Source organism: Polypterus senegalus, chromosome 6, assembly GCF_016835505.1.
Source record: "Polypterus senegalus isolate Bchr_013 chromosome 6, ASM1683550v1, whole genome shotgun sequence".
Taxonomy (NCBI): Eukaryota; Metazoa; Chordata; class Cladistia; order Polypteriformes; family Polypteridae; genus Polypterus; species Polypterus senegalus.
This window is the reverse complement of record NC_053159.1, coordinates 105,774,062-105,801,527: the sequence shown is the minus strand read 5'-3', so window position 1 is coordinate 105,801,527 and position 27,466 is coordinate 105,774,062. Positions and strand designations below refer to the sequence as shown.

General features: G+C 38.9%; 1 protein-coding gene across 12 annotated transcripts in view; it reads right to left on the bottom strand.

Moving 5' to 3' along the window:
* Positions 1–27,466, bottom strand: part of LOC120531362 (unconventional myosin-XVIIIa-like) — a 295,511-nt gene that overhangs the window by 64,281 nt on the left and 203,764 nt on the right. For all 12 annotated transcript variants that reach the window (XM_039756696.1, XM_039756697.1, XM_039756698.1 and 9 more), the window contains 11 exons: positions 13,047–13,190; positions 12,171–12,260; positions 11,925–12,044; positions 9,107–9,218; positions 8,758–8,885; positions 8,204–8,358; positions 6,186–6,309; positions 4,832–5,032; positions 4,125–4,235; positions 3,251–3,355; positions 2,916–3,062 (listed from right to left, as the gene is read on the bottom strand). In XM_039756696.1, coding sequence (XP_039612630.1) covers positions 2,916–3,062; positions 3,251–3,355; positions 4,125–4,235; positions 4,832–5,032; positions 6,186–6,309; positions 8,204–8,358; positions 8,758–8,885; positions 9,107–9,218; positions 11,925–12,044; positions 12,171–12,260; positions 13,047–13,190 — 1,437 coding nt within the window. The remainder of the gene's footprint in view (positions 1–2,915; positions 3,063–3,250; positions 3,356–4,124; positions 4,236–4,831; positions 5,033–6,185; positions 6,310–8,203; positions 8,359–8,757; positions 8,886–9,106; positions 9,219–11,924; positions 12,045–12,170; positions 12,261–13,046; positions 13,191–27,466) is intronic.

Here is a 27,466-nt window from a genome sequence, read left to right as displayed (position 1 = left end):
GCATCAAAAACAAATCCAAAATTTGGACAGGTCGTTAATCTTTAAAATCAAATTATGCATGGACTAGAACATACTCATTGTCACTTGGGTGAACAGCAGTTTCACAGGACTTTGAATTAATTACAACTGTAAAGATGTTGGGACAACAACTTCACTGCTGCATTACTGCATTGATGCTTAACAATAGAATTACCAGAGCCTACGAAAAAACTCGTAAATCCGTCCCACCTTAAATCGCTTCTTAAAACCGTTCTCACCTCTCCACCAGCGTCTTTTGTTAATCTAAATGTGCTGTTAAAAGAAAAGCTGCAAGTAGCCGGCTATTCCATCCCCACACTGAATTAGAACATGCACAAACTTCTCCCAGCTCATGCCTTGATTGATTTTCTGGGAGTGAAGCGGAGTTTTAGAGTGGAAATAATAGATCATTATTTGGAACACACGCATTTCATGTCTGTTCCGTTTCTACAGTAATCTGTGTAAACACATTGTTAAAACAGAAACGATTTTTATATTCTAGTAGTAGATGACAAAATGCAGGCATAAACTATATAATGTATGAAGCCTGAAGTCCAAATATTAAAAGAAATATTTTCGCAGAAGGTACAAATCTAACACAACAATTGCACTTTTATTCAAAAAATATAACTACAGAAACAAAAAGCTGCCTTAACAAGAGACTTTGACAATCGTTTGTTTTGACTTCTTCCATGGCGCAATTGACTCAGCTACCGACTGGGAATCAAAAGGTCGCGAGTTCGATCCTGCACCTCTCCATTTTGAGAAGTAAACTGCTCTTAGTCTTACTATTTTGGAATAAAAACATACATTTGATTTCAGTCTGTAACAGCTAGAGTAATTTATGATACTTGTAAAGGTTAGCTTTGTTTTTGCTTTTTTTTTTTTTTAGTCAGTTATTATCTCGGCCCGCACTCACAAGCCCAAATACACCCCACCCCGCATCTGATACTGCTGTTTTCACATAGATGCGCTGTAACACAGGTAAACTCAGCTCCCTTCTACATCGGAACAAGAATGCACATACCATTGCTTGCATACTAAAGTGTCAGCAGGCACTTTTCGTGGCATTACACACAGTTTTGCGCATGCCCTCTGCACACTACTTGTGACTTTAGGCTTTAGGAAGTAAGTAAATAAATAAAGGTAAATCGTGTCATAAAATGAATTCTTCAAAACGTCACATATATTTGTCTCTTTCTTTTTTTAAAATGTGCGTTGATCACCACCAGCATGTTGTAGCATACGGCATCTGGCTACCTGCATGTTCTTGTGTGCACTGAATAAGAGTCAAATATACAGTCTGACTGAGAGAATCAGACTGAAAAAAGCAAACATTTAGAAATACCATAATTTTACAGCTGATCGGACGCTGTTTGTTTTCAAATAATATTGCATTTGTGCGATGATGTTTTCACATATATTGTCTCTTTCTTTTAGGTGTGTAATAGAAACCACAGCATAGAGAGAAATGCAATATTATTTGAAAACGAACAGCGTTAATTATTTGGCATGGACATGCTCAAAAAATACATGTGTAATGCCACAAAAAGTGCATGCAGACATGTCCGTGCCAAATAAATAACATTCGACGTTTTGAAGAAATCATTTTATGACACGATTTACCTTTATTTATTTACTTACTTCCTAAAGCCTAAAGTCACAAGTAGTGTGCAGAGGGCATGCTCAAAACTGTGTGTAATGCCACGAAAAGTGCCTGCTGACACTTTAGTATGCAAGCAATGGTATGTGCATTCTTGCTCCGATGTAGAAGGGAGCTGAGTTTACCTCTGTTACAGCGTGTCTATGTGAAAACAGCAGTATCAGATGCGGGGGTGGGGTGTATTTGGGCTCGTGAATGCGGCCGAGATAATAAAACTGACTAAAAAAAACCAAAGCTACCCTTTACAAGTATCATAAATTACACTAGCTGTTACAGACTGAAATCAAATGTATGTTTTTATTCCAAAATAGTAAGACAGTTTACTTCTCAAAACGGAGAGGTGCAGAATCGAACTCACGACCTTTTGATTCCCAGTCGGTAGCTGAGTCAATTGTGCCACGGAAGAAGTCATAACAAACCATTGTCAAAGTCGCTTGTTAAGGCAGCATTTTGTTTCTGTAGTTATATTTTTTGAATAAAAGCACAATTGTTGTGTTAGATTTGTACCTTCTGTGAAAATATTTCTTTTGATATTTGGACTTCAGGCTTCATACATTATATAGTTTATGCCTACATTTTGTCATCTACTACTAGAATATAAAAAACGTTTCTGTTTTAACAATGTGTTTACACAGATTACTGTACAAACGGAACAGACATGAAATGCGTGTGTTCCAAACAACGATCTATTATTTCCACTCTAAAACTCCACTTCACTCCCAAATACTCAATCAAGGCATGAGCTGGGAGAAGTTCGTGCACGTTCTAAGTCGGTGGGGGGATGGAATAGCCGGCTGCTTTGTAGCCTAATTTTTATCAGCACATTTAGATGACAAAAGACGCTGGTGGAGAGCTGTGAACGATTTTAAGAAGCGATTTAAGGTGGGACGGATTTACGAGTTTTTTCGTAGGCTCTGGCAATTTAAGTTTAATTTAAGTTAAGCAAGCAATCTGCAGCCTAGAGTGGCTACTCAGTAGATCCTCCCATGACAGCTTGGGCAGCCGCTTTTAGATATTTTCAGAATAATTTTCTTATGCTCCTACAAAGGTGCTAAGTTTGATTGTGTGTTGTTAATTATTGTTGTTGTTAATTTCCTGCACTGTTGTTATGATAGAGTTGAGGTGTGAATATAGCAGGGTGCTATCATTTCTATGATTCTGTACAACAGTTAAGCTATCAAAACATTATTTTGTTATATTTCTTTAAAGTGCCTCAAATATTTGGACTTCAAACCTGATTTTTAAGTTGTGCAATTTCCCGTTTGCTGGGTGCATTGTTCTTCAGGTGATCAAGCATTATTTGAGCATCAGCCAGCAGTGCTTTGGTACGCTTCAGATCCTTTCGCAATCGTTTCTCTGTCTCCAAGTCATGGTGTGTGACCTTTTAAAAATATAAATAAATTGAGACCACTGTACTGTGCTTAATTTGCTATGATTTTCCTATACAAACATCAGGTATAAAAATAAAACAATTCAGATATTTAATGGTAAAAATGAGACGCTCACCAGACTTTTGGAGAAGGCCAATGTTTTTGTACAAATAAATGCCTTCTCTTTTTCAGATCTTACCTGGTCACTAACAGCTGACAACTTGTTTTCCAACTCTCTCTTTTCACGAAGGACCTTCTGTTTATCTTCATATTCTTCCTCAAGCTGAACTTCCATTTGTTTCAACTAATAGGAGAACAGACAAAAAATACCAAAGCACTTTAAAAAAGACATTAACAGATACAGAAGGGAATTTTCTATAATCACCAGACTACTGAGCTGTTATAATGAAGTCAAATGAAGTCACATTTCTTTGAGTAGAAACAAATATATTCACGTGCAGGTACATATTAAAAATAAAAATTGTATGTAGGTGCCATCTATATTTGCAGCACAAGGTTGGACCAAACCTGGATGAGGCCATTATTCATTGTAGGCATTTATTGCAGGCCACATACTTCCTGCAGTGGAAAACAATAATACTAATTTTCAAATATTTTGTAATGTGGCATGAACATGTAGGTTTTCACAGAAAATGTGCAAAACTCCATAGAAGACAGTAACTGGGCTATAAGTCATTTGCCTGGATATTTCACAGAACACTGTTAACCGGTGTGTACATAGTACACAGATATTACCAAAGTGAACAGCGGTCATTATTTAGAAATACATTGATATTAGAACTTAATGTGTTTCCTACAATGGTACAAATGTACCATTTACAATTTTAGAAGAAAATATGAACCACATTATCCACAGTGCATTTCCCATTACTAGACTAAAAGGAATGTTGAATCAAGTTTGAATACATATGACTACACTCAGAGTTTTAAATATTTCTTTTAAAAGGACTGGTTTTCTTTCACTTCCTTCCAGCAAAGTTAACTACTGAAAGCACCCGAGATCTCAAGTCTAAACTGCAGCCACCTACCAGTAGTCTGTAGATAAAGCATACCTTCTTCTGGCATGATTGACGGACCTCTTCAACCTCCTCATCCTTGCTCTCTATCTCCTTGGAGTGAGTTTGTCTCAACCGCTCCATCTCCATTTCTAACCGCAGCTTTGCCTTTGTAAAGTGTAAAAAATGAAGTATGAAATGTTTTTTTTCCTTCTACTGAACTTTGAACTTCACTCATGCTCTGCAGCTGCAAAGGTGCACACGTGCAAATTAATTTCCATGTTTCACAAATTAAAGTATTTAAGAGCTTTAGAAAGTGGGAACAGAACTTTTAAAGATTGCATTAACAATATAGAGTTTTGATTATCACCACACGGAAGTATACAAACATATTCCTGCAGTGCTTTTCAAGAGGTTTAATTCTTTTAGTTTTGCCTTAATTCACTGCTTTGTATGTTGTAATTACTAATATATAATTTAATGCACTAGTACTTAATTGCAATTAAAAAAAATATATAAATGCATTCTTTTCAAATGAGTGCCAAAAGTTATGCCTTATGTATCAAATATATTAGGTATCTGAAACAATTAGCTTTAATAAGTATTTAACACGAAAACTGGGAAAGCAGACCATTTACATGAATTTATAATCATGATTAAAAAAATAGAGCAAGTTTAATTATTCACAAAAAACATTTGCAACAATTAAATATGTTTGAAACATTTTAAATGATACTTTCCTAATCCCAATTTCTTGGGCATACCTGCTCTAGCATCTGGATGGTTCCTGCCTGCTCATCAAGCTCTTCCTCTTGATCTTTAACCTTAGCTTCAAGGTCACGTAGCTGTTTTTTGACTTTGGCAAGGGATGCTTCATCTTTGGACTCCTGAGAAGAGAGGTCTTGAAGCTCTGCATCAAGCTGCTCCACTTTCTGATTAAGAGCATTAATCTCTGAATCTTTATCCTAGGCAGATAAAAAGGGAGGCAAATAGAACATGGTAAACTTTTCCACTGATGCAAAGTTCACTAATGACAAAATCTGATTAATTGAATGAAAGATTAACAGATGTTATATTTTAGGCACCTTTATTTTTTAACTGCTGCTCTTCACATTTTTGAAGGCAGAGAAGCAGCTAAAGCATTATGAAGCAATGTTGAAAGGGAAGGTACTACACAAGTATGATATTGGTGTACATAGATATAAATCATTAACAATGCTCCAAAAACTAACATTTGAAAAATTATAAAGGAGCTAAGAGAAGATTTCAATTCATTAGAATGAGACTTTAGGTACACACAATACAAATGTTAAATGCTGATGAACTGGGAAGTCACAATGTGGGGATGGAGGAATACCCAACTTAAATGGGAGAAAGTACAGTCAGAAAGTCATGCAGGCTTTTATTAATGCTTTAGTGGGTTTTACACAGAAGGTAATAAAAGCAATGCAATGTAGTAAAATAAGATTCTTAAAACTGCTTTGTGTCCTAGAGCTGGAGGCCAGTGGTCCCAAAGAGGCTGTTTAGGGTAAATTGATACAAATAATCCTCCCACACATCTCTATGGTCTAATAATCTCTCTGAGCAATTTCACCTCCCTCCCGCTGAGTATAGATTGCTATCACATCAGCATCTGCTAGGAAAAGGAATCTTTCAGGACAGTAAAGTACCAAGGGAGATCCAACAAACTCAAACACTCTGTGTACATTATTACTGTCCATTTAGGAAGAAGCCGTTTCTTCCCAAGAGACAAAGTGCTAACAATGAATACTTCACTCCTAATAAATATACCTAAAAAAAAGTTGCATGGAAAAAGAATACTGTATGTCAAAAACTTCAAATTCTTCTTGAGCAGTTCGTATGGACATAAATTTTTAATTAAATGGCAATAGTAGATTAGTAGAACTTGAAAATATTCAACTTATTCTTCAAAACCAGTGTTATAGATAACAGAAACATATCACACAAAACAAAAATAATTACAGAAAATACCTCTGCTTCTTTAAAATATGTTACTTAATACGACAAAGCTGACCTGTTGCCTTCTGCTGCCTAATAAGCGCATTTAGATTCAGTTACTTAATATATAACCATTCTTCCAAAGAACGCAATTATTACCTCTAGAAGCTGCTTCAAGCTAAACACGTCCCCAGTAAGTGCATCCTTCTCTCTGTTTAACTTCTCTCTTTGGAGTTTCTCTCGTTGAGCTTCTGTCTGAGCCTGAGACAGTTCAGTATCAAACCTAAAGTGACAGAGAAAAGACCTTTAAGAAAGCAGAGAACATATTTTCTTTACAAAAATACTAATTATGGCAGCCACATTGGTCAAATAAACCTATATGGTGATCCTAAATGCGACTTGTAAGACAAAGTAAATGCATATACTACAGCTGAGATGTAAAGTCCAAAGCTACAAAAATGGAAACAAATCATTATTTAGTCCAGCAGTTTTTTTTTCTCTTTGTTTGCAACAGTTAAATAACAGACTTCATAAGGGTGGCCTGAAGGCCTGACGTCCTCTAGTGGGCCCTGTGCTTAACTGCCTGGCACCATGGAGTTCGATTGGTATTTACCACAGATTACCAGAATTGGCAGGTCCACCACTGGCGCAAAATGAAAGGAGGTTCACCTTGAGCACATGTGACAAATGTGAAAGAGTCTGGAGAATCCGTGGAAAACGTTATGCTTCCCCTGTAATATTGTTCAGTATGACCGGTTTGGTGTTAGGTCATCGATGGTCTGGGGAGGCATATCCATGATGGGACACACAGACCTCTACAGGCTAGACAATGGCATCTTGACTACCATTAGGTATCGGGATGAAATCCTTGGACCCATTGTCAGACCCTATGCTGGTGCAGTGGGTCCTGGGTTCATCCTGGTGCACGACAATGACCAGCCTCATGTGGCGAGAGTATGCAGGCAGTTAATGGAGGAAGAAGGAATTGATACCATTGACTGGCCCTTATGTTCGCCTGACCTAAATCCAATAGAACACCTCTGGGACATTATGTTTCGGTCCATCTGACGCCACCAGGTTGCGCCTCAAACTAACCAAGAGCTCGGTGATGCCCTGGTCCAGATCTGGGAGGAGATCCTCCAGGACACCATCCGTCTCATTAGGAGCATGCCCCGATGTTGTCAAGCAAGCATACAAGCAAATATGGGCAATACAATCTACTGAGTACAATTTTGAGTTGCTGCACATTACCAAGTCCATATCAGTATAGATATCCAGCATGATTTTCTTCCAATTGAGATCTGATGTGTTTTCAAAGTGCTCCTTTAATTTTTTGAGCAGTTTATTATGGGTTGGGAAAGTTGGGAAGAAAAACCAATCTTAACAGAAGGGCAGAGGAAGGAAACCATAGCTACATACTCTTCTTATTATTGTATACGTGACATGTTTTAGCTCTGCTATGCTGTTCTCTACATGCTGTAGGATCAAGAGGTTGTCAAAATCGCTTAATATTTTTTAAATTAGACAAGAGCTACATTGACAAGTTCTCTCACTTATGCCTATTAAAAATGATAAAGTTTGCATAATTATTTGGATTATAATTATGAGACACTCTACAATACACATTGGGAATCCTCTAGTAATGCAAGGCTGATTGTGGATATGAAACTTTGATATTATTCAAATCTTTTTTTTTTTATCCTTACTGAGTTAAAGAAAAGTAAGAAAAGATTGAAGGTTATTTAGTTATGCATTCATAGGAACTTTTCTCAATATTCTATTTATAGCATTTTTCCCTGCTAAAAGCATCCAATAATACAGATAAGCTATACTGTATGTATTGAACACAAAGAAGAGGGAAAGGTTGTTCTAAAACTTAAATACCTCAAGAATTAAAATTTAAGGAGGAAGTATTTATAGTTGGTGCATGAAATGTGCACTCAGGCCCCTTCTCCCAACACTCCCCTCCAAAGTCCACCCAAGGCTTTGTGAACCGGAGTGGTAACATTTTACCTTGGTCACAGTATACACTGCATTAATCATGCTTGAATCTAAACATTTTATCACTACAGTGTTTCCTAGATTCCTGAAGTATATAAAAGAATAACAAAGCAAATAAGACCAGACAATATTTCTTGCCAACAATTTATACTGTAACCAGGAAAAAAAAAACTTACTTTCTTTGCTTCTTTTCAAGTTCATGGTTTCGACCCTGTTGACCTTCTAGGTGCAGTTTAGTATCTTGAAGTTCAGATGTCAGTCTCTGGCATTTTTTCTTTAACTGTTGCACCAATCGTTGATTCTCCTCATTGTCTGCTTGCAAATCAGTCAGCTACACATGACATAAATGTGAGAAAAAATCCAAATAATGGTGAAACTCCAGCACAATGTGTTTTGAGGATCACAAAGGAAAAACCTCTTTCTATTCCCAGCCAAGGAGAAAATTATAACTTTCCTTCTCTGCTATGCCATGCAGTCTACCTGGAATCTTGCTTTTGTGTTAAGTTATAGTCTCACAAGTTACTTCTTAAAGAGAAGTCATGACATTAATTATGCCACCATCATACTATTATTATAATGAGGATATTCACAAATTGTGCCATTACTATTTCTTTTCAGATGGTAGTACAATGCAAACATTTCAGCAGATTAAGGCACAAATGCACTCCTGTTACATTCAATCATGATTTCCAGCTGTTCTGCAGAGCACAACCAATTCTTGTGCACATACCCTCCTTTCAAGCTGTCTCTTAGTCTGCTGTTCTACTTCCATCTTATCCTCAAACTCCTGCTGTAGTCTCTTCTTTGTGAAGTCAATCTCTCGCATTGCCCTGTCATATTTCAGCTTCCATTCTCCACCTGAGAATAGAGTGGCCACAGCCATTAGAAACATAACACAACAATCACTGTGCAATTCTATTGCACTTTGTCCAGCTAAACATTGATATTCTTACTCTTAATGTTCCTTTCTAATTAAGTTTATGATTACAAGGCACTGCACTGTTTAAACAGGACATAAACAAAGAACAGTTTAAAAAAAAAGGATAGATTACAAGTAGACCAATCTTGCATAAACACACCAGAGTCGTCATCATCCAGTTCACCATTGAGATCTGCAGCTCTAATCAGTCTTGATTCCATTACTTCCATTTCCATAGAGTCCATCTGCTTCTTCATGCTATCAAACTTCATCTGAAATCAAACAGAAGTTTCAAATCTTTACAAACATGGGCCACCTCTAAAAGAAATCCTTATATTACCAATAAACCAAGTCTCAGTAATTATGAGAGTAAGTATGAGACCACCTCTGGCTGATTTAGATATTAATCAACACCACACTGAAGCAGAACGCCAACAACTCTGTGTTGCACCAATGAATCATATGTGTTAGCACAGCATAAATAGGCATTATATGTCCATTGTAAAATGTGTCAAATGATAGATGTATCCTCAATCTATGACCTTAAGTACAATAGTAAAGTTGTTTTAGTGGCCAGTTAAAACTTGTAGTACTGTGCTAAACCCTCCAAAACTCCTTCAAATTGGTTTACTGAAAAATTCATCTGTGATATCCGGTACTAAAACACAACAACAAAGACTGAAAACTACCAAACAAAGTTTATATTTTTCTTTTCTATATAATTTCTACAGTGCATCTGGAAAGTATTCACAGCGCATTACTTTTTCCACATTTTGTTATGTTACAGCCTTATTCCGAAATGGATTAAATTCTTTTTTTTCCTCAGAATTCTACACACAACATCCCATAATAACGACGTGAAAAAAGTTTACTTGAGGTTTTGCAAATTTATTAAAAATAAAAACTGAGAAATCACATGTACATAAGTATTCACAGCCTTTGCTCAATACTTTGTCGATGCACCTTTGGCAGCAATTACAGCCTCAAGTCTTTTTGAATATGATGCCACAAGCTTGGCACACCTATCCTTGGCCAGTGCCACCCATTCCTCTTTGCAGCACTTCTCAAGCTCCATCAGGTTGGATGGGAAGCGTCGGTGCACAGCCATTTTAAGATCTCTCCAGAGATGTTCAATTGGTTTCAAGTATGGGCTCTGGCTGGGCCACTCAAGGACATTCACACAGTTGTCCGGAAGCCACTCCTTTGATATCTTGGCTGTGTGCTTAGAGTCGTTGTCCTGCTGAAAGATGAACCGTCGCTCAAGTCTGAGGTCAAGAGCGCTCTGGAGCAGGTTTTCATCCAGGATGTCACTGTACATTGCTGCAGTCATCTTTCCCTTTATCCTGACTAGTCTCCCAGTTCCTGCCACTGAAAAACATCCCCACAGCATGATGTTGCCATCACCATGCTTCACTGTAGGGATGGTATTGGCCTGGTGATGAGCAGTGCCTGGTTTCCTCCAAACATGACGTCTGGCATTCACTCCAAAGATTCCAATCTTTGTCTCATCAGACCAGAGAATTTTGTTTCTCATGGTCTGAGAGTCCTTAAGGTGCCTTTTGGCAAACTCCAGGCGGGCTGCCATGTGCCTTTAACTAAGGAGTGGCTTCCGTCTGGCCACTCTACCATACAGGCCTGATTGGTGGATTGCTGCAGAGATGGTTGTCCTTCTGGAAGGATCTCCTCTCTACACAGAGGACCTCTGGAGCTCTGACAGAGTGACCATCAGGTTCTTCGTCACCTCCTTGACTAAGGCCCTTCTCCCCCGATCGCTCAGTTTAGATGGCCGGCAAGCTCTAGGAAGAGTCCTGGTGGTTTCGAACTTCTTCCACTTACAGATGATGGAGGCCACTGTGCACATTGGGACCTTCAAAGCAGCAGAAATTTTTCTGTAACCTTCAACAGATTTGTGCCTCGAGACAATCCTGTCTCAGAGGTCTACAGACAATTCCTTTGACTTCATGCTTGGTTTGTGCTCTGACATGAACTATCAACTGTGGGACCTTATATAGACAGGAGTGTGCCTTTCCAAATCATGTCCAATCAACTGAATTTACCACCGGTGGACTCCAATTAAGCTTCAGAAACATCTCAAGGATGATCAGGGGAAACAGGATGCACCTGAGCTCAATTGTGAGCTTCATGGCAAAGGCTGTGAATACTTATGTACATGTGCTTTCACAATTTTTATATTTTTTAATAAATTTGCAAAAATCTCAAGTAAACTTTTTTCACGTTGTCATTATGGGGTGTTGTGTGTAGAATTCTGAGGGAAAAAATGAATTTAATTCATTTTGGAATAAGGCTGTAACATAACAAAATGTGGAACAAGTGATGCGCTGTGAATACTTTCCGGATGCACTGTATATCATTACCTAGAAGTTAGTTTGCTCTAAACCACAAATATACAAAAAAAAGCAAGTAAGCAATCCGGGTGAAAGAATACACAATTAAGATATATATTACAACTGTAAGCAGTATGTAATGCAAGGTCAATTGCCACTGCTGACTCATTGCTTAATCATTATAGGTTATTTAATATATTTGTACACTGGGCAAAAATATGCAAACTATTGCACTATATGCACAAATGTTTGTGTAAAGTTCTTTGGGACAGTGTAAATACAAAGGATGCCAAGTGACATCAGTTTCCTACTTAATAATACTTAATAATACTTTTGCATCCTTTGGCTAATTATTGAAAACACTTCCACACAAACTAAGATACTAGAGCCTGGCTCATTCAAAATAACTTCCCATTGGAAGATTTAGAGACCATTTTAGCAATAGCTGCAAATACTGTATGAAAACCTGCATTTTATATTTTATTAGTTTCTAATTTCTTGTTCATAAGCATAATATCTTACTTTAAATTACAGAATTCCTGTAAAATTTAGTAATTTTACATCAAGAAAAAACAGTAAAAAACATATTTATCCAGTAACATGCCAATAGCACAACAAGAAGAGACATGTTACCTGGAGTTCTTTCATTTCTTTCTCAAGCCGCAGTCTCTCTGATGTTTCAGACTCTAGGAGTTGTGATGCTGCTTCACCTGCATTCCTCTCATCAGCAAGTTCAGAAGAGAGCTCTGTGATCTGTAGGATTATGATGAATAGAAATAGCATGCAATATCATTTTGCATTGTGTTAAAATACAGAAACTGAAACAGATGCAACTTTATCCAGTGTGGCAAGGCTTATGTCTTTATGTTCAAGGCATACCTTACTCTCTAGCCGATCATTGCTCAAGCGTAGCTCATTCCTGTCCTTTTCTACTTTTTCTAACTTGGTGCGCAGCTGCAGAATTTCTTCCTATGAGAAGTTTAAAGAGAGAAAAAAACATATTGCAAAAACAAACTTTTATCTCAGATTTGCAGCACCATATTTTGGTACAACATCATTGCTTTCACAAAAACCTGTTTAACACCACAGTGACCTTCCATTCTCATGTTCAGAATACAGATGAAAAAATATTGCATTTCTACTTCAATTAAAATTTGAGGTGGAAAGGAAAGAAAAGAGCAAAGAAATCAGAAAGTTGCCCCTTTCCACTGATTTGTTGAGTTTTTGTCTGTTTCTAACCTGGAACTTCAAATCTTTTGGTGCTGACAGTCCCGCGTTGTGCCCACAAAGAAAGTGATCAAAGGACTCTATCTACATGCAAATGTTGTTTCCAGCTCTAAATTGCACTATTGTTTGATCCATGCTGTGGCTGCTATGTGTTTTTAGGCCAAAGGGAGAAGGAATTCAATTCAGAGTTACAATTAAGTAAAACTTGAAAAACATTTTGAAAAATTAAGTCTACAATGATTTTGTGCACAACTCAACCATAAATAGGGAACACTAATATTTGACCTATAAAACCTAAATCAATATACTGCCATATTGTTCAATAGGAATGGTGTGAGTGTAATGTAGTTATTATTTACCAAAGAAATTAATAAGAACGCATACACACTATAAATGAATAACATTTATCAAAGGAAAGAGTGGCAGGTCCAAAAGCTTAGGGCAAAAATGCAATTGATGCTAACATTTGTGAGTGATGCTGAACAATTTCTGTAAAGGTTAAAGAATAAAGGGCAGGTCAATGCTTACATCTTTTTCTTTAATCTGTTCCTCAGTGAGCTGGACCTCAATAAGTGGCCTTACAGTAGTAAACAGCTTCCACCAAGGCCAATCCTTAACTCCTTTATTTTTCTTAATGTTCTTCTGGATGCAGCGTATAGCAAGATCTTGTATCTGAAAGGAAAAAAGCAGGTAATCACAGCTTTAGCAAAAAGTCCATAAAATGCAGAGAGCAGGAGTGAGCATTCAAAAATAAGACCTTGCTATTATAGCAACCACTCAAGAACACTACTGTATATAGAAAGTTAGTGACCTGAAATTCAAAATAACATAAAAATAGGATGGGAGACTTCCTGACAATTCAGTTTCCTTAAGAAATTACTGGCACCATTTAAGGAGATCTTTAAATCCAAAACAACTTACATCTTCAAAATAAAATATGTTCTCTGAGCAGTAAAGGAAGACTGCACTTTACCACTAATAAGCAAACCCGGCTGCTCTAGTAACAAACAAAATTAAGACTTTCTGGGATCTACCACTCAGTATTCTAAAAGCCCGATTGTCCTTCTAATACCAGAATGGGTGTTGTACACAAAAGAACTGAAAGTTGTACTGAGAGAATACTACCAACAATTTTTACAAGAATTTAAATAAGAATATTCAATGGCTTTAACAAATTAATTTTTATATTCTCCAAAATTATAAGCTGGACAGTTTGGAGGTGTCTAGACATGAACAATTTTTCTGCTGCATAGTAATATTTATAATAGTAATCACTTATCAGATGAAAATATTTTCAGTTCCTTCAGTTTGTCAGGCTTCTTCAGGAGTGGCAGTCTTACTACAGTCCTAATAGAAGTTTAAGTATTAAGAATATGTTTGAAGTATTATAAACATTAAAGGCAACTTGTCTTTAGACCTTGAGTAAGCTACATTGCTTACTCATCACTCTGCTAGCGCTTCAGTTGTATTGTATGAACATGTAGCTTCTTTTATTTTTAAGTAATGTGATCAAAAAGCATTCCTCTATGGGTCCATGTACACAGTCCTTTTAAACCAACATTAGTGCTGATGAAGTCAACGTCTTTTTTAACATCATCAGGTACAACACAAAGTTTTAGTAGAACATCAGTCCCTCACATAGCTAACTAAACTGAATGTCAATAGTAAAAAATAAAGTTGATAGTATTCTATCCAACAAGATGCGAAAAAACCCTTCTACATCAGCACTACTGCATCACTACATGTAAAGTCACTTACCTTTATATTTGCATAGAAATAAACTGTGAACACCATGAACATCATGTCACATTTTCACTAAATTGTGCAAGTACAATGAAAATAATACACAAAACAAATGATTACATAAACAAGTCTCTAGAAGAATTCCTTAAATTGGTTACTCCAAATAAAATAATAAACGGCATGCTCAACATTACCAAAATGACATGAAATGTGAATGTGACATTTAGTGAATGATGATTTGGATTGTGGGTCCTCAACCTTTTTATTATGGTGTACCTCCCTCAGGAACTGAAATGTTTCAAAGTACCAATTTTTTTGGCCTTAAATTATGCACTGAATTCTTATTAGGGAAATCTAAAGGTGATATTCTAAGGTGATTATCAATACCACAATATCATTTTTAATGCTAAAACGTCAACATAAATACAGAAGGAAGGGCATGTCTAGTACCCACTGTTGTACTGATTCAGATTTAGTACATATCAAGTGATGTGGGTGCTAGAATCCACAACTGTAGCCATGTTCAATACAACCAGGATGACTGCAAAGCCTCTATGACCATCACTTCTGCTCCCTCAATACAAGTTTAAATGACTGTAACTGACAGATTTTTGGTCACATCACTGTGCCCTCAAAATTAAGCACAAATCAGGTATTTTTTATTTCTGAACCAATTCCATAAATGTATAAAAGTTCTACCAATAAAAGCTTTTTTAGACTAAAAATTCAGGATAATTGTATTCTCCTTCAACTGTAACTAGAACTGTGACATTTTATTTTTCTCTCTTAAGTAGTGGTGTTCTCTCTCTCTCTCAGTTTATCTTAGTTCACTTTGCAGTGTGCTCAGTTTATTATGTTCCATCATGTACCACAGGTTGGGAAATACTAGCGTAGATATTTTGTTGTGAGACATCATTCAAAGCCTGTCTGATGTCACTGGCCAGCTGAGACATAGCTGTACTAATAAGCAGAATCTATGTGCCTTCAAACAATGTTCAACTGGATTTAGGTCAGAGTCCACCTTCCGTATCAGTGGCAGTCCCGAGTGGTGACACATTACACCACTCAGGGTTGATCATCCTATGAACATACTGCGCTAATGAGTAATCATAATGCCCTTGATCATAACCAAAACCATCACATTATATAACTTCCCAAATCATGAACCAGGCATTAATGATATAGTGGCCTTTTTTTATTAGACTCCATATGGACTTAAGCCACCCAATTGAAAGTAGATTCATTACTGAATATAAATCAGTGCAAATTTAGTGTTAAGTTCAGCGATTCTCAACACCAAAGTTAAGATCATCTGAGGAAAAAGTGTTACATTTTGCAAAAAGGACAAATCATTTACCATGACTTACATCAATACTGCAAGTATCTCATTTTAAAAAAGTACCCATAAGCAATCAGGCATAACCTTCATGAAGTATTTGCCGGTACCATAAAGTCTGATTAATACTTTAACTATTACTAATAGATGACAACTGGTTAATAAAAACTAACACAAATTTAGCTATTTAGAGTGTATTCATGAAGAATATGTTCCATGACTTTAATACAAACAATTTTAGTAAAAGGAATGAAGATTTTTATAGTTCCAAGACAAGCACCACTGATATTATATCATTGCCTAGTGATTAAAATTAGGTGAAAATGTGACCAAATATGGGAAACATAACTACAGATAATGTGGACAAAGAAGCAGGGAAAGGGATCCACTAAAGCAGCATATTTCAGAAAGTCATTATGGATGCTTGTTGTTTTGTTAGCAGCCAAACAACACATGTAAGATTTTCATGCTGCTGCATCCAATAAGAAGAGAATAGCTAATACCTCAATTAAAACAGTATTATATTCATAAAGCATTGTAGTGAACATTCTGCAGCTATTTTGGATTCAGAGCAAAAATAATTCTGCATTTCCATTAGGGTACCTGATGCTTTGGCAATAAATATATGTTTAATTAACAAAAAAGAACACAGGTGCAAATGTTGCCTCCACTTAAAATTTCATAATTAATTTTAAGCCAATGATCAAGCAATTTAAAGTACAATGTAACTTTCTGCTTTAAATCTTAAAGATACCTGTGCAAAGCTCATCATGTTTCTCAAATTTCAGTAATAGCAGAGTGGTGAAATACAATAACCTTAAAAGATCATTGCAGTTCTAATTTGAAGCATGTTGTCACCTTCATATATATGTATTTATTTGATGGATATATGTACCCAAAGCAGATGACATGCCACAATAGTTCAACTGCTTGCACATTTCTGAAATTACAGAACTGGTAGGTTAAGTTAACTTGCTTAAAGTGAGACTAAATCAGTACTGGGGACTGGGCATGTAACTTCAACAACTACTGCATGTAATTGGGTCACATAACTTTATTTTCTTGATTCCCTGCCTACTTGCTTTCTTCCCTTTATCATTATTAAGATATCAGTGTATCAGAATGCTATAGAGACAAAAAACTGTGCTTCAGAATCCCTAGAAAGATTTCTTATTCTAAGCTTAATATCTTTTTATCAGTTTTACCTGTAGCACAAACTGAGAACTACTTTCCAGTACATCGGAAGGGCTTTACAATCAAATTTACATGAACAAGTTGAAAACTTGCTAAGAATGCATTCGGAGCTACATGATCACTTGGGGACCTTGACTTTTATACAAATCTTCCCAGTATGATACAAACAAGTGCAGATGACAAAGCTACTCGTGTAAATTTGCAATCATGCAGGGATAAACCTTCCACTCCACTGCCAATTAGATGAAAGAGATAAAACTCCATGGGAAACTACAGATTCCCAATCCACAAGGATTAATTGCACAGCTCTATAAGCAGTCTTTTGGAACCACCTTTTAAGTGAATCTTTAAATTAGTCACACAGTGGGTATCCCAAACTGCAACTGTACCTTAAAAAAGGATAAACTATATTTCATCCAAGTTACAAACTTAGAATTCATTCCATTATTAATACAATATGCCAATGCTTGGCAACTGCATACTAGGCAGTTGCTACTTTTATGTTGTACTTAGGTTGTTTAGATAAAACTAGACAATGATCCCAGCATTACTTATAGTAGGTATATTTGTATAAGGAGTTACGGTAAGAAAGTACTACTATGTTTTTTCTTCTAAATGCCCCATCCATCACTTACACTTCCTCTACTTTTGTGTGTGAAAGGATTTCATAATTGTGGAAAATACTTAATAAGTTTACTTAAGTATTAAGTATTACTTAATAATACTTTCATTTGTAACAGCTTTACAAAGTACCTCTGCCGTCTATGTTTCATCCTATTATGCACACTAAAGACCACATCTTGCTCACCTTTAATCTGCTTTATCTGACTGTAATCCTTTTCAGCCTTGTTCCTAGCCTTTGCTATTCTAAAAATCCTTCACTCTCACTATTTTGACTCCCACTTTTCATACACCTCCTCCACAGCTTGTACCTTGGCTTTTGCCACTGCCTTCTTTGTCTCCTTGTTTGTATGCCTATACATTTCACTCTCTCTTCTGTCCCTGATCAGTACCATTTCTTCATTGCCCCTTTTAATCACATCCTGCACCTTTTTACTTCCAACACCATGTCTCTTTGCCCCCAAGTAGGCTCATCCAGCCATCCCTTCCAACACCTCTTCTCCTACTCTTAATACAACTTCACTTTTTCTCCCACCTTTCCTCCACACTCTCAAATGACTGCACTTCATTTAAACTTTCTCCCTAAACCTATTTTAAAGGCCTTCCCCTTTTAACTCTCCACCAGTTTATCCTTGGTGCTGCTTGCTCTGGTTTAATTCTCCTGCTGCTTCTGATCTCCCAGTCCATCTCCACCACTTGATGCTGTAATATCACACTCAATGACAACTCATTTATGGCCTTACCATGCCCTAACTCTTTCAAATATGATCTTCAACACATTAGAAAGTCTATTTGGCTTTTCTTTCTCCACTGCTCTATGTCACAAGCTGATTTAAATTTTTTCAAAATATTTAAGTATTATCAATTCAGATTCCATGGCAAATTTTATTATTATCTCCCTTTTCCCTCCCCTACTCCCCAACCTGTATGTACCCTCTCTATCCTCTCTCTACTCTTTCCCAAATAACCATTTAGATCACCACCAACAATCACCTCTTCTCCCTATTGCCCTGCTCTACACTTCATCCAGTTGTGCACCAGATAATGTCCTCCTTCTTTTCTCACAGCCCACTTGAGAAGCATATGCACAAATTATAATAACTACAGTTTTACCAAGGCCCAACTTGACACTCACAACCCTATCACAACTCCTACTGACAAGACTCTCTTTAAGATCTTTGTGCATACCTACACTATTTCTTCCTTGATCATTTGCTTCATTATACAACTTAAAGTCTCCTTTCTCTTTTGCTTTATAACTCTTCCATTTAGCTTCAAGCACAGTATTCCCACTTTCCTCCTTTTCATCAACTCTCTTCCTTCCCAGTCATTGTCCATTCAGGGAGCCCACTCTCATCTTTAACTTACCATTTTCTTTCTATACCCATCTTCTTCTGATTCTAGCCACTGGGAGGAAAACCAGCCCATCTTTGTGCTGGTCCCAACCCCAGATAAATAGAGAGGTTAAGTGCCAGGAAGGGTATCCAGCTGTAAAATTTAGCCAAAACCTTAATGATAGAAATCAATCCAATTTGCCTCATAAAAAAGTGATCCCTCTAAAAACATGTATTTAAGTTTCTGTAGGCTTCTGGACTACATTTCCCAGATATCCCTGTGCTATTAAATCATCACAGCTTGGTGAGGCATGGGCAGCAGGTGTGACCGTTTCAGTTGCAGATGAACCTTTTGAATGTTGATTTTGTAGTTTTAATTTTAGTGGAGCATTTTGTTACTAACACAGGGTTATTATTTTTATTTTGTTTTCCAGGATGAGTGTAGGAGAGAGAAGACAGTTTCAGTCAGAAGGGGTCACAGATTACAGTTAAAAGGGGAGGGATGTTAGTTTCTCGTTTTCTCTGTTACTTGTTTCTTCTCTTTGACGTTTCCATTTTCTCTGTGCTACACTGAACATGGTTCTCAGTTTCATGAACTCTCTGAGCTTACATAAGAGGAGTTTATCTAAATTAATACTGGAAGTACCTAGGACCTGGCATTTGTCTGGCTTACCATTAAGGGTTGACTTCACAATGCCACAATTGCTTTTACTAGTGACCTGGTGTTCAACTCCTGTTAACTTATTTTGAATTTAGAAACATGTCTTTCGTTTTTAGAGAGTTCTCACACTATTGTGGTTAATCAGTGACATAACCATCTCATTGCTAATACTAGAGCAGAACTGAATTCTTTGCTGTTATGCAATGCAGTGTTTATGATACATCACACCTGGGCACATCATTATACAGGTAAAATCCCGTTACAACGAATATCTTTACAACGAAATTTTCATTACAACGAAGTGTTTTTATGGTCCCGACAGTTTCCCCATATGATGTAAGCCTATAGAAATCTAGTTACTACGAAGTACATTCAGCAGATACTTTCATTACAACGAAGTGACCAAAAGACCTTGAAATGCCTGAATGAATCATCCACAGAGCAGCTAGTTCTGTGGCCGCAGCTCAGTTGTGCACAACGATCCCCAAACAGAAACATTGTAATTTTTTTTTTCTTTCTTCGAACCTTCCTTGTAATGTTTTTTTTTTTTGCCTTTTTTATTTTCTGTGCTTTTCAGTGATACCTTTTGAAAGAAACATTCCTATTAATGCGGCACTCATTCAAGAAAAGGTGAGGTTTGTAAACTCTCTTGGGACCTCGCCCAACTAGAGAGCACGCTGAAGATCGTCCAGAAGTCCGATCTCCGTGTCTATGGAAGGCTGTTTATCTGTTACCAGGGCAACAGCGGGCTCAAAGCTATGCTGCATCTCTCTGCCAAAGCAAACAGAAAAGATATTAATGGGTGATGCAAGGAACATTGTAAAAGGATTACTTGATCACTGATCTGGCCACGATCCTGCCTGACTGCTGTGTCTGTGTATAGCAGAGTGGCAGATCACGCTACAATAAATAAGTGTGCCATTCCTGTTTCAAGCTGAATAAACCTGGTTTTGCTAAAGTACTGAGACTCAGCCTCATGTTTTGGGATGCAAGACAGGGACTTATAGCGTGACCCTGATCTTTTATGATTTGCTGTATCGCTTCACTGCACCACTATGAGCCTGTTTTTGCCCTGCCCCAGCAATTGACAAACAATCTTCCACAGATGCTGCAATCGTGCTTTGGGACGCACTTCATCGTGTCATTCCCATTTGGTAGGGGGTGGGGGGGTCTCAAAAGAGTTCATAAACCTCACAATATGAAGAAGGATGATTCGGCTCCTGACTGATAACTGTGCTGCCCACAACATGCTTCCACATTTAGATAATATTCGTGTTGAATTCCTCCCACCCAATTGCACGGCAGTGCTTCAGCCATTGGATTTGGGCATCATTCGCACCCTGAAGAAGTGTATTATTGCAAGAAAATACTGAGAAAAATTCTCATCAGCATAATTTGTAGGCAGGAGAGATTAAAATTAACGCGAAAGAAGCTACTGAAATGATTGCAAACGCCTGAGCACAAGTTAAAGAAAGCACTATAGTAACAAATACAGAATCTCATTACGACGTCATTTTCGTTAAAACGAAATATTTTTTTAGGTCCCTGGGAGTTCGTTATAATGGAATTTTACTTGTATTTCTAAGTCAAGTAAATTTTTGGACCATAACCCGAAAATATACACTTTCATCGAAACTAGAATACAGTAATCCCTCGCTATATCGCGCTTCGACTTTCGCGGCTTCACTCTATCGCGGATTTTAAATGTAAGCATATCTAAATATATATCACGGATTTTTCGCTGGTTCATGGATTTCGGACAATGGGTCTTTTAATTTATGATACACGCTTCCTCAGTTTGTTTGCCCAGTTGATTTCATACAAGGGATGCTATTGGCGGATGGCTTAGAAGCTACCCAATCAGAGCATGTATTACATATTAACTAAAACTCCTCAATGCTATAAGATATGCATCCCGCGCGGAGCTTGATTGTTTGCTTGTCTCTGCCTCTATCTCACCATCTCTGACATTCTCTGCTCCTGACGGAGGGGCTGTGAACAGAGGTGCTGTTTGCACGAAGCTGTTTGCTTAAAAGATACTGACGCTCCTCTAAGAAATGCCGCTTTATTACGTTGCTTCCAAAAGCACACTTATTGATTTTTTGATGGTTTGCTTTAATCTCGCTCTCTCTCTCTCTCTGACGTTCTCTGCACCTGACAGAGGAGATGTGAGCAGAGGGGCTGTTTGCACAGATGATGTTTGCTTAGAAGATACTGACGCTCCTCTAAGAAATGCCGCTTTATTGCGGTGCTTTGGAATACTTAAAAGCACACGTATTGATTTTTTGATTGTTTGCTTTTCTTTGCGAGCCGCGCTCTCTCTGTCTCTCTGAAATTCTCTGCTCCTGAAGAGATCTATTTGCATTCTTTTAATTGTGGGAAAGAACTGTCATCTCTGTCTTGTCATGGAGCACAGTTTAAACTTTTGACTAAAGGGTGTTATTTCATGTCTAGAGGGCTCTAATAATGTTAACAGTGTGGGAGAGTTTATAAGGGCTTAAAATATATAAAAATAACTACACAAACATATGGTTTCTACTTCGCGGATTTTCATCTATCGCGGGGGGTTCTGGAACGCAACCCCCGCGATCGAGGAGGGATTACTGTAGGTCTCCTTACTAATAACCATTGTGACATAAATAATTGTTTTTTTTATCAAGTTTTATTCTAATTTTTATACATCAGTTTACATTTCTCACTCCACAGGTATCAACTGCTTCAGAAAGGACCTTCCACTGACAGGTATCACTGAAGAAACCTTCACTCTTGACAGGCCAGATTTTGGACTCTATGAAATCTCCAAGCCTGATGAGTTTTCCCCAAAAATGCTTTTTGGAAGCAGCTGTCTGCCTCTGTCTTCCATCTCCACTTCCCACTTTAACCCACCTATTACTATGGCCATTATCTCTTCTCTGCCCAAATAAGTAAAGGCCTGACAGAATGTGCAAAATGATTGAACAATTTTGTTAATGAAATCAGTAGTCAAGCTGTTGGCTAAAGTACTAGCTTATTGCCTATAGTCAGTGATGCATAAATCAATTCAAGCTAACCAAACAAGCTTTACGAAGATCCAATGTGCAAATGATAGTATGCATACACCATTTTCTTCATATCATCCATGCTGCCCCCAACTCTTTAATGGACACCATTGCTACCTACTTTAAATTTTAGATAAAGCTTCTGATAGAAAGCTTTGGGTAAACCTTTATCAACTTAATTAAAAACCCTCTATTCATCTCCATCTTCTATTTTGTTCACTAATTCAGAAATTTCCCCCAAGTCATTCTTTAATGAGGACCAGACAGAGGCTATGCTCTTCCTTTCTTTTTTCAATCTCACTTATGCCTCTTGCTGCTTTTGTATGAAATTGAAAATTTCACTCATACAAATATATTATTTACATGCATATGATGTTCTAGTTGGGAAATGCACCTTCTAATCTACCCTTATATGTCTTTATGCTCCCCGATACATATTGTGGAATTTATTATGCTTATCAATATGAATATTTTATTAATTTTGCTTTACAGTAATCCTTCACTCTATCGCAGATTTTATATGTAAGCATATCTAAATATATAACGCAGCTTTTTTGCTGCTTCGTGGGTTCTGCGGACAATGGGTCTTTTTACTTCCTGTACATGCTTCCTTAGTTGGTTTGCCCAGTCGATTTCATACAAGGGACGCTATTGGCAGATGGCTGAGAAGCTAACCAATCAGAGAACGCAGTTAAGTTCCTGTGTGCTGAATGGCTCAGCGACGGAGCGCCGAATTCGATTCCGCGGCGTTAACCAGGAAGTCTTGTCTCGCTCATTCAGGATCAACGTGTTTGGCTGTGTAAAAAGTTAACTTTTGTGCTCTTTTATGTTTATCTTTGTGCATAGTCAAGCCCTTTATTATGGCTCCAAAATGATCTGCTCCTGCTACTGCTTCAGGGGCCGTGCCCAAGCGCCACCGGAAGATGTTAATGATTGCCAAAAAGGTAAACGTTTCGGATATTTTGAAGGAAAGGAAAAGCTACACCACTGTAAGACGCCATTACGGCATCAATGAGGCTACGATTTTTTTATTTAAAAAGTAGGAAAGGAATATAAGATCTACAGCCACAGTGTCCTTTTAAACAGGGTGCAAAACGAGTTGTAAGTGGATGTAATAAGGCAGTAGTCTGGATGGAATCTGCTTTAGGTATTTAGATTGAAGTCTGCTGGAAGAAGAACAACGGCGGTGCTATACAGTTGCCTGAAGAGGCTCCTTTAGAAGGGCTGTAACGCTCTCCTTTGTTGTGCAGTAAAACTAAACTCCTCGTTATCGGACAAGTCATCGTGTTATTGCTGGTGAGTAACTATAATTAATTTTCTACTTACAGTACTTGTATGTAAATGTACATGTACGTACATTTAGTGTCACTTTACACACATTTACTGTATACAATTTTTCTTGCATTGTACATATTTATTGCTGGTGGCCTGTCTATCGTAATGGCTGTATCTTTAAAATAATATTTAGGTTTTACTGTATATAAACAGTGTGTTTACATACATAATTTCAATGAATCTTACCTAATATCTAAGAGAATACAAAGGGTTTATGCAGTATAACTGTGCGGGGAATATTTATAAACAGTGTGGGAGAGTTTATAAGGGCTTAAAATATATAAAAACTAGCAAAATACCCACGCTTCGCAGCGGAGAAGTAGTGTGTTAAAGAAGTAATGAAAAAGAAAAGGAAACATCTTGAAAATAACGTAACATGATCGTCAATGTAATTGTTTTGTCACTGTTATGAGTGTTGCTGTCATATATATATATATAAATATATATATATATATATATATATATATATATACACACCACACACATTATATATACAGTATATATATATCTATATATATATAATATCTATATATCTCTCTCTCTCTCTCTCTCTCTCTCTCTCTCTCTCTCTCTCTCTCTCTCTCTATATATATATATATATATATATATATATATATATATATATATACTGTACATACATACACACACATTATATATATATCTATATCTATCTGTATATAATATATATATATATATATATATATATATAATCTATATATATCTATATATATATATCCATCCATCCTCATCTGAGGTCGGGTTGCGGGGGTAGCAGCTTAAGCAGAGAAGCCCAGACTTCCCTCTCCCCGGCCACTTCTTCCAGCTCTTCCGGGAGAATCCCAAGGCATTCCCAGGCCAGCCAGGAGATATAGTCCCTCCAGCATGTCCTGGGTCTTCCCCGGGGCCTCCTCCCGGTTGGACGTGCCCGGAACACCTCACCAGGGAGGCGTCCAGGAGGCATCCTGATCAGATGCCCGAGCCACCTCATCTGACTCCTCTCGATGCGGAGGAGCAGCAGCTCTACTCTGAGCCCCTTCCGGATGACTAAGCTCCTCACCCTATCTTTAAGGGAAAGCCCAGACACCCTGCGGAGGAAACTCATTTCAGCCGCTTGTATTCGCGATCTCGTTCTTTCGGTCACTACCCATAGCTCATGACCATAGGTGAGGGTAGGAACGCAGATCGACTGGTAAATTGAGAGCTTTGCCTTACGGCTCAGCTCTTTTTTCACCACGACAGACAGATGCAGAGCCCGCATCACTGCGGATGCCGCACCGATCCGCCTGTCAATCTCACGATCCATTCTTCCCTCACTCGTGAACAAGACTCCAAGATACTTAAACTCCTCCACTTGGGGCAGGATCTCGCCCCCAACCCTGAGAGGGCACTCCACCCTTTTCCGGCTGAGGACCATGCTCTCGGATTTGGATTCTCATCCCAGCCGCTTCACACTCAGCTGAGAACCGATCCAGAGAGAGCTGAAGATCACGGCCTGATGAAGCAAACAGGACAACATCATCTGCAAAAGCAGTGACCCAATCCTGAGTCCACCAAACCGACCCCTTCAACACCCGGCTGCGCCTAGAAATTCTGTCCATAAAAGTTATGAACAGAATCGGTGACAAAGGGCAGCCCTGGCGGAGTCCAACTCTCACTGGAAACGGGCTCGACTTACTGCCGGCAATGCGGACCAAGCTCTGACACCGGTTGTACAGGGACCGAACAGCTCTTATCAGGGGGTCCGGTACCCCATACTCCCGGAGCAACCCCACAGGTTTCCCCGAGGGACATGGTCGAAAGCCTTTTCCAAGTCCACAAAGCACATGTAGATTGGTTGGGCACTGTTCCACACTGTTCCTCCTGAATCCGAGGTTCGACTATCCGACGGACCCTCTCTCCAGAACCCCCGAATAGACTTTTCCAGGGAGGCTGAGGAGTGTGATCCCTCTATAATTGGAATACACCCTCCGGTCCCCCTTTTTAAAGGGGAGGATCACCACCCCGGTCTGCGAATCCAGAGGCACTGTCCCCGATGTCATTGCGATGTTGCAGAGACGTGTCGACCAAGTCAGTCTTACAACATCCAGAGCCTTAAGGAACTCCGGGCGTATCTCATCCACCCCCGGGCCCTGCCACCAAGGAGTTTTTTGACCACCTCGGTGACTTCAGTCCCAGAGATGGGAGAGCCCACCTCAGAGTCCCCAGGCTCTGCTTCCTCATTGAAAGGCATGTTAGTGGGATTGAAGAGGTCTTCGAAGTACTCCCCCCACCGACCCACAACGTCCCGAGTCGAGGTCAGCAGCACACCATCCGCACCATATATGGTGTTGACACTGCACTGCTTCCGCTTCCTGAGACGCCGGACGGTGGACCAGAATCTCCTGAAAGCTGTCCTCCATGGCCTCCCCAAACTCCTCCCATGCCCAAGTTTTTGCCTCAGCAACAACCGAAGCCGCATTCCACTTGGCCTACCGGTACCTATCAGCTGCCTCCAGAGACCCACAGGACAAAAAAGTCCTATAGGACTCCTTCTTCAGCTTGACGGCATCCCTCACCGCCAGTGATCGAAGTTCTGCCGAAGGTGGGAGTTGAAGCTACTTCTGACAGGGGACTCTGCCAGCGGTTCCCAGCAGACCCTCACAACACGTTTGGGCCTACCAGGTCTGACCGGCATCTTCCCCCACCATCGAAGCCAACTCACCACCAGTTGGTGATTAGTTGACAGCTCCGTCCCTCTCTTCACCTGAGTGTCCAAGACATATGGCCGCAAGTCCGACGGCACAACCACAAAGTCGATCATCGAACTGAGGCCTAGGGTGTCCTGGTGCCAAGTGCACATATGAACACCCTTATGCTTGAACATGGTGTTCGTTATGGACAATCCGTGGCGAGCACAGAAGTCCAATAACAAAACACCGCTCGGGTTCAGATCGGGGGGGCTATTCCTCCCAATCACTCCCTTCCAGGTCTCACTGTCATTGCCCACATGGGCATTGAAGTCTCCCAGCAAAATCAGGGAATCCCCAGAAGGTATGCCCTCTAGCACTCCCTCCAGAGACTCCAAAAAGGGTGGATACTCCAAACTGCTGTTCGGCGCATACGCACAAACAACAGTCAGGACCCTTCCCCCCGAAGGCGGAGGGAGGCCACCCTCTCGTCCACCTGGGTAAACCCCAACGCACAGGCGCCAAGTCGGGGGGCAATAAGTATGCCCACACTTGCTTGCCGCCTCTCACTGGGGGCAACTCCAGAGTGGTAGAGAGTCCAGCCCCTCTCAAGGAGATTGGTTCCAGAGTCCAAGCTGTGCGTCGAGGTGAGTCCGACTATATCTAGCCGAACCTCTCGACCTCGCCACTAGCTCAGGCTCCTTCCCCTTCAGAGAGGTGACATTCCACGTCCCAAGAGCCAGTTTCTGTAGCCGAGGATCAGACCGCCAAGGTCCCGCCTCCGGCCACCACCCAACTCACACTGCACCTGACCTCCTTGGCCCCTCCCATAGGTGGTGAACCCATGGGAAGTATATATATATATATATATATATATATATATATATATATATATATATATATATATATATATATATATATATATATATATATATATATATATATATATATAGCAAAATACCCTCACTTCGCAGCGGCGAAGTACTGCCTTAAAAGTTTTATTAAGAAGAAAATTAAACC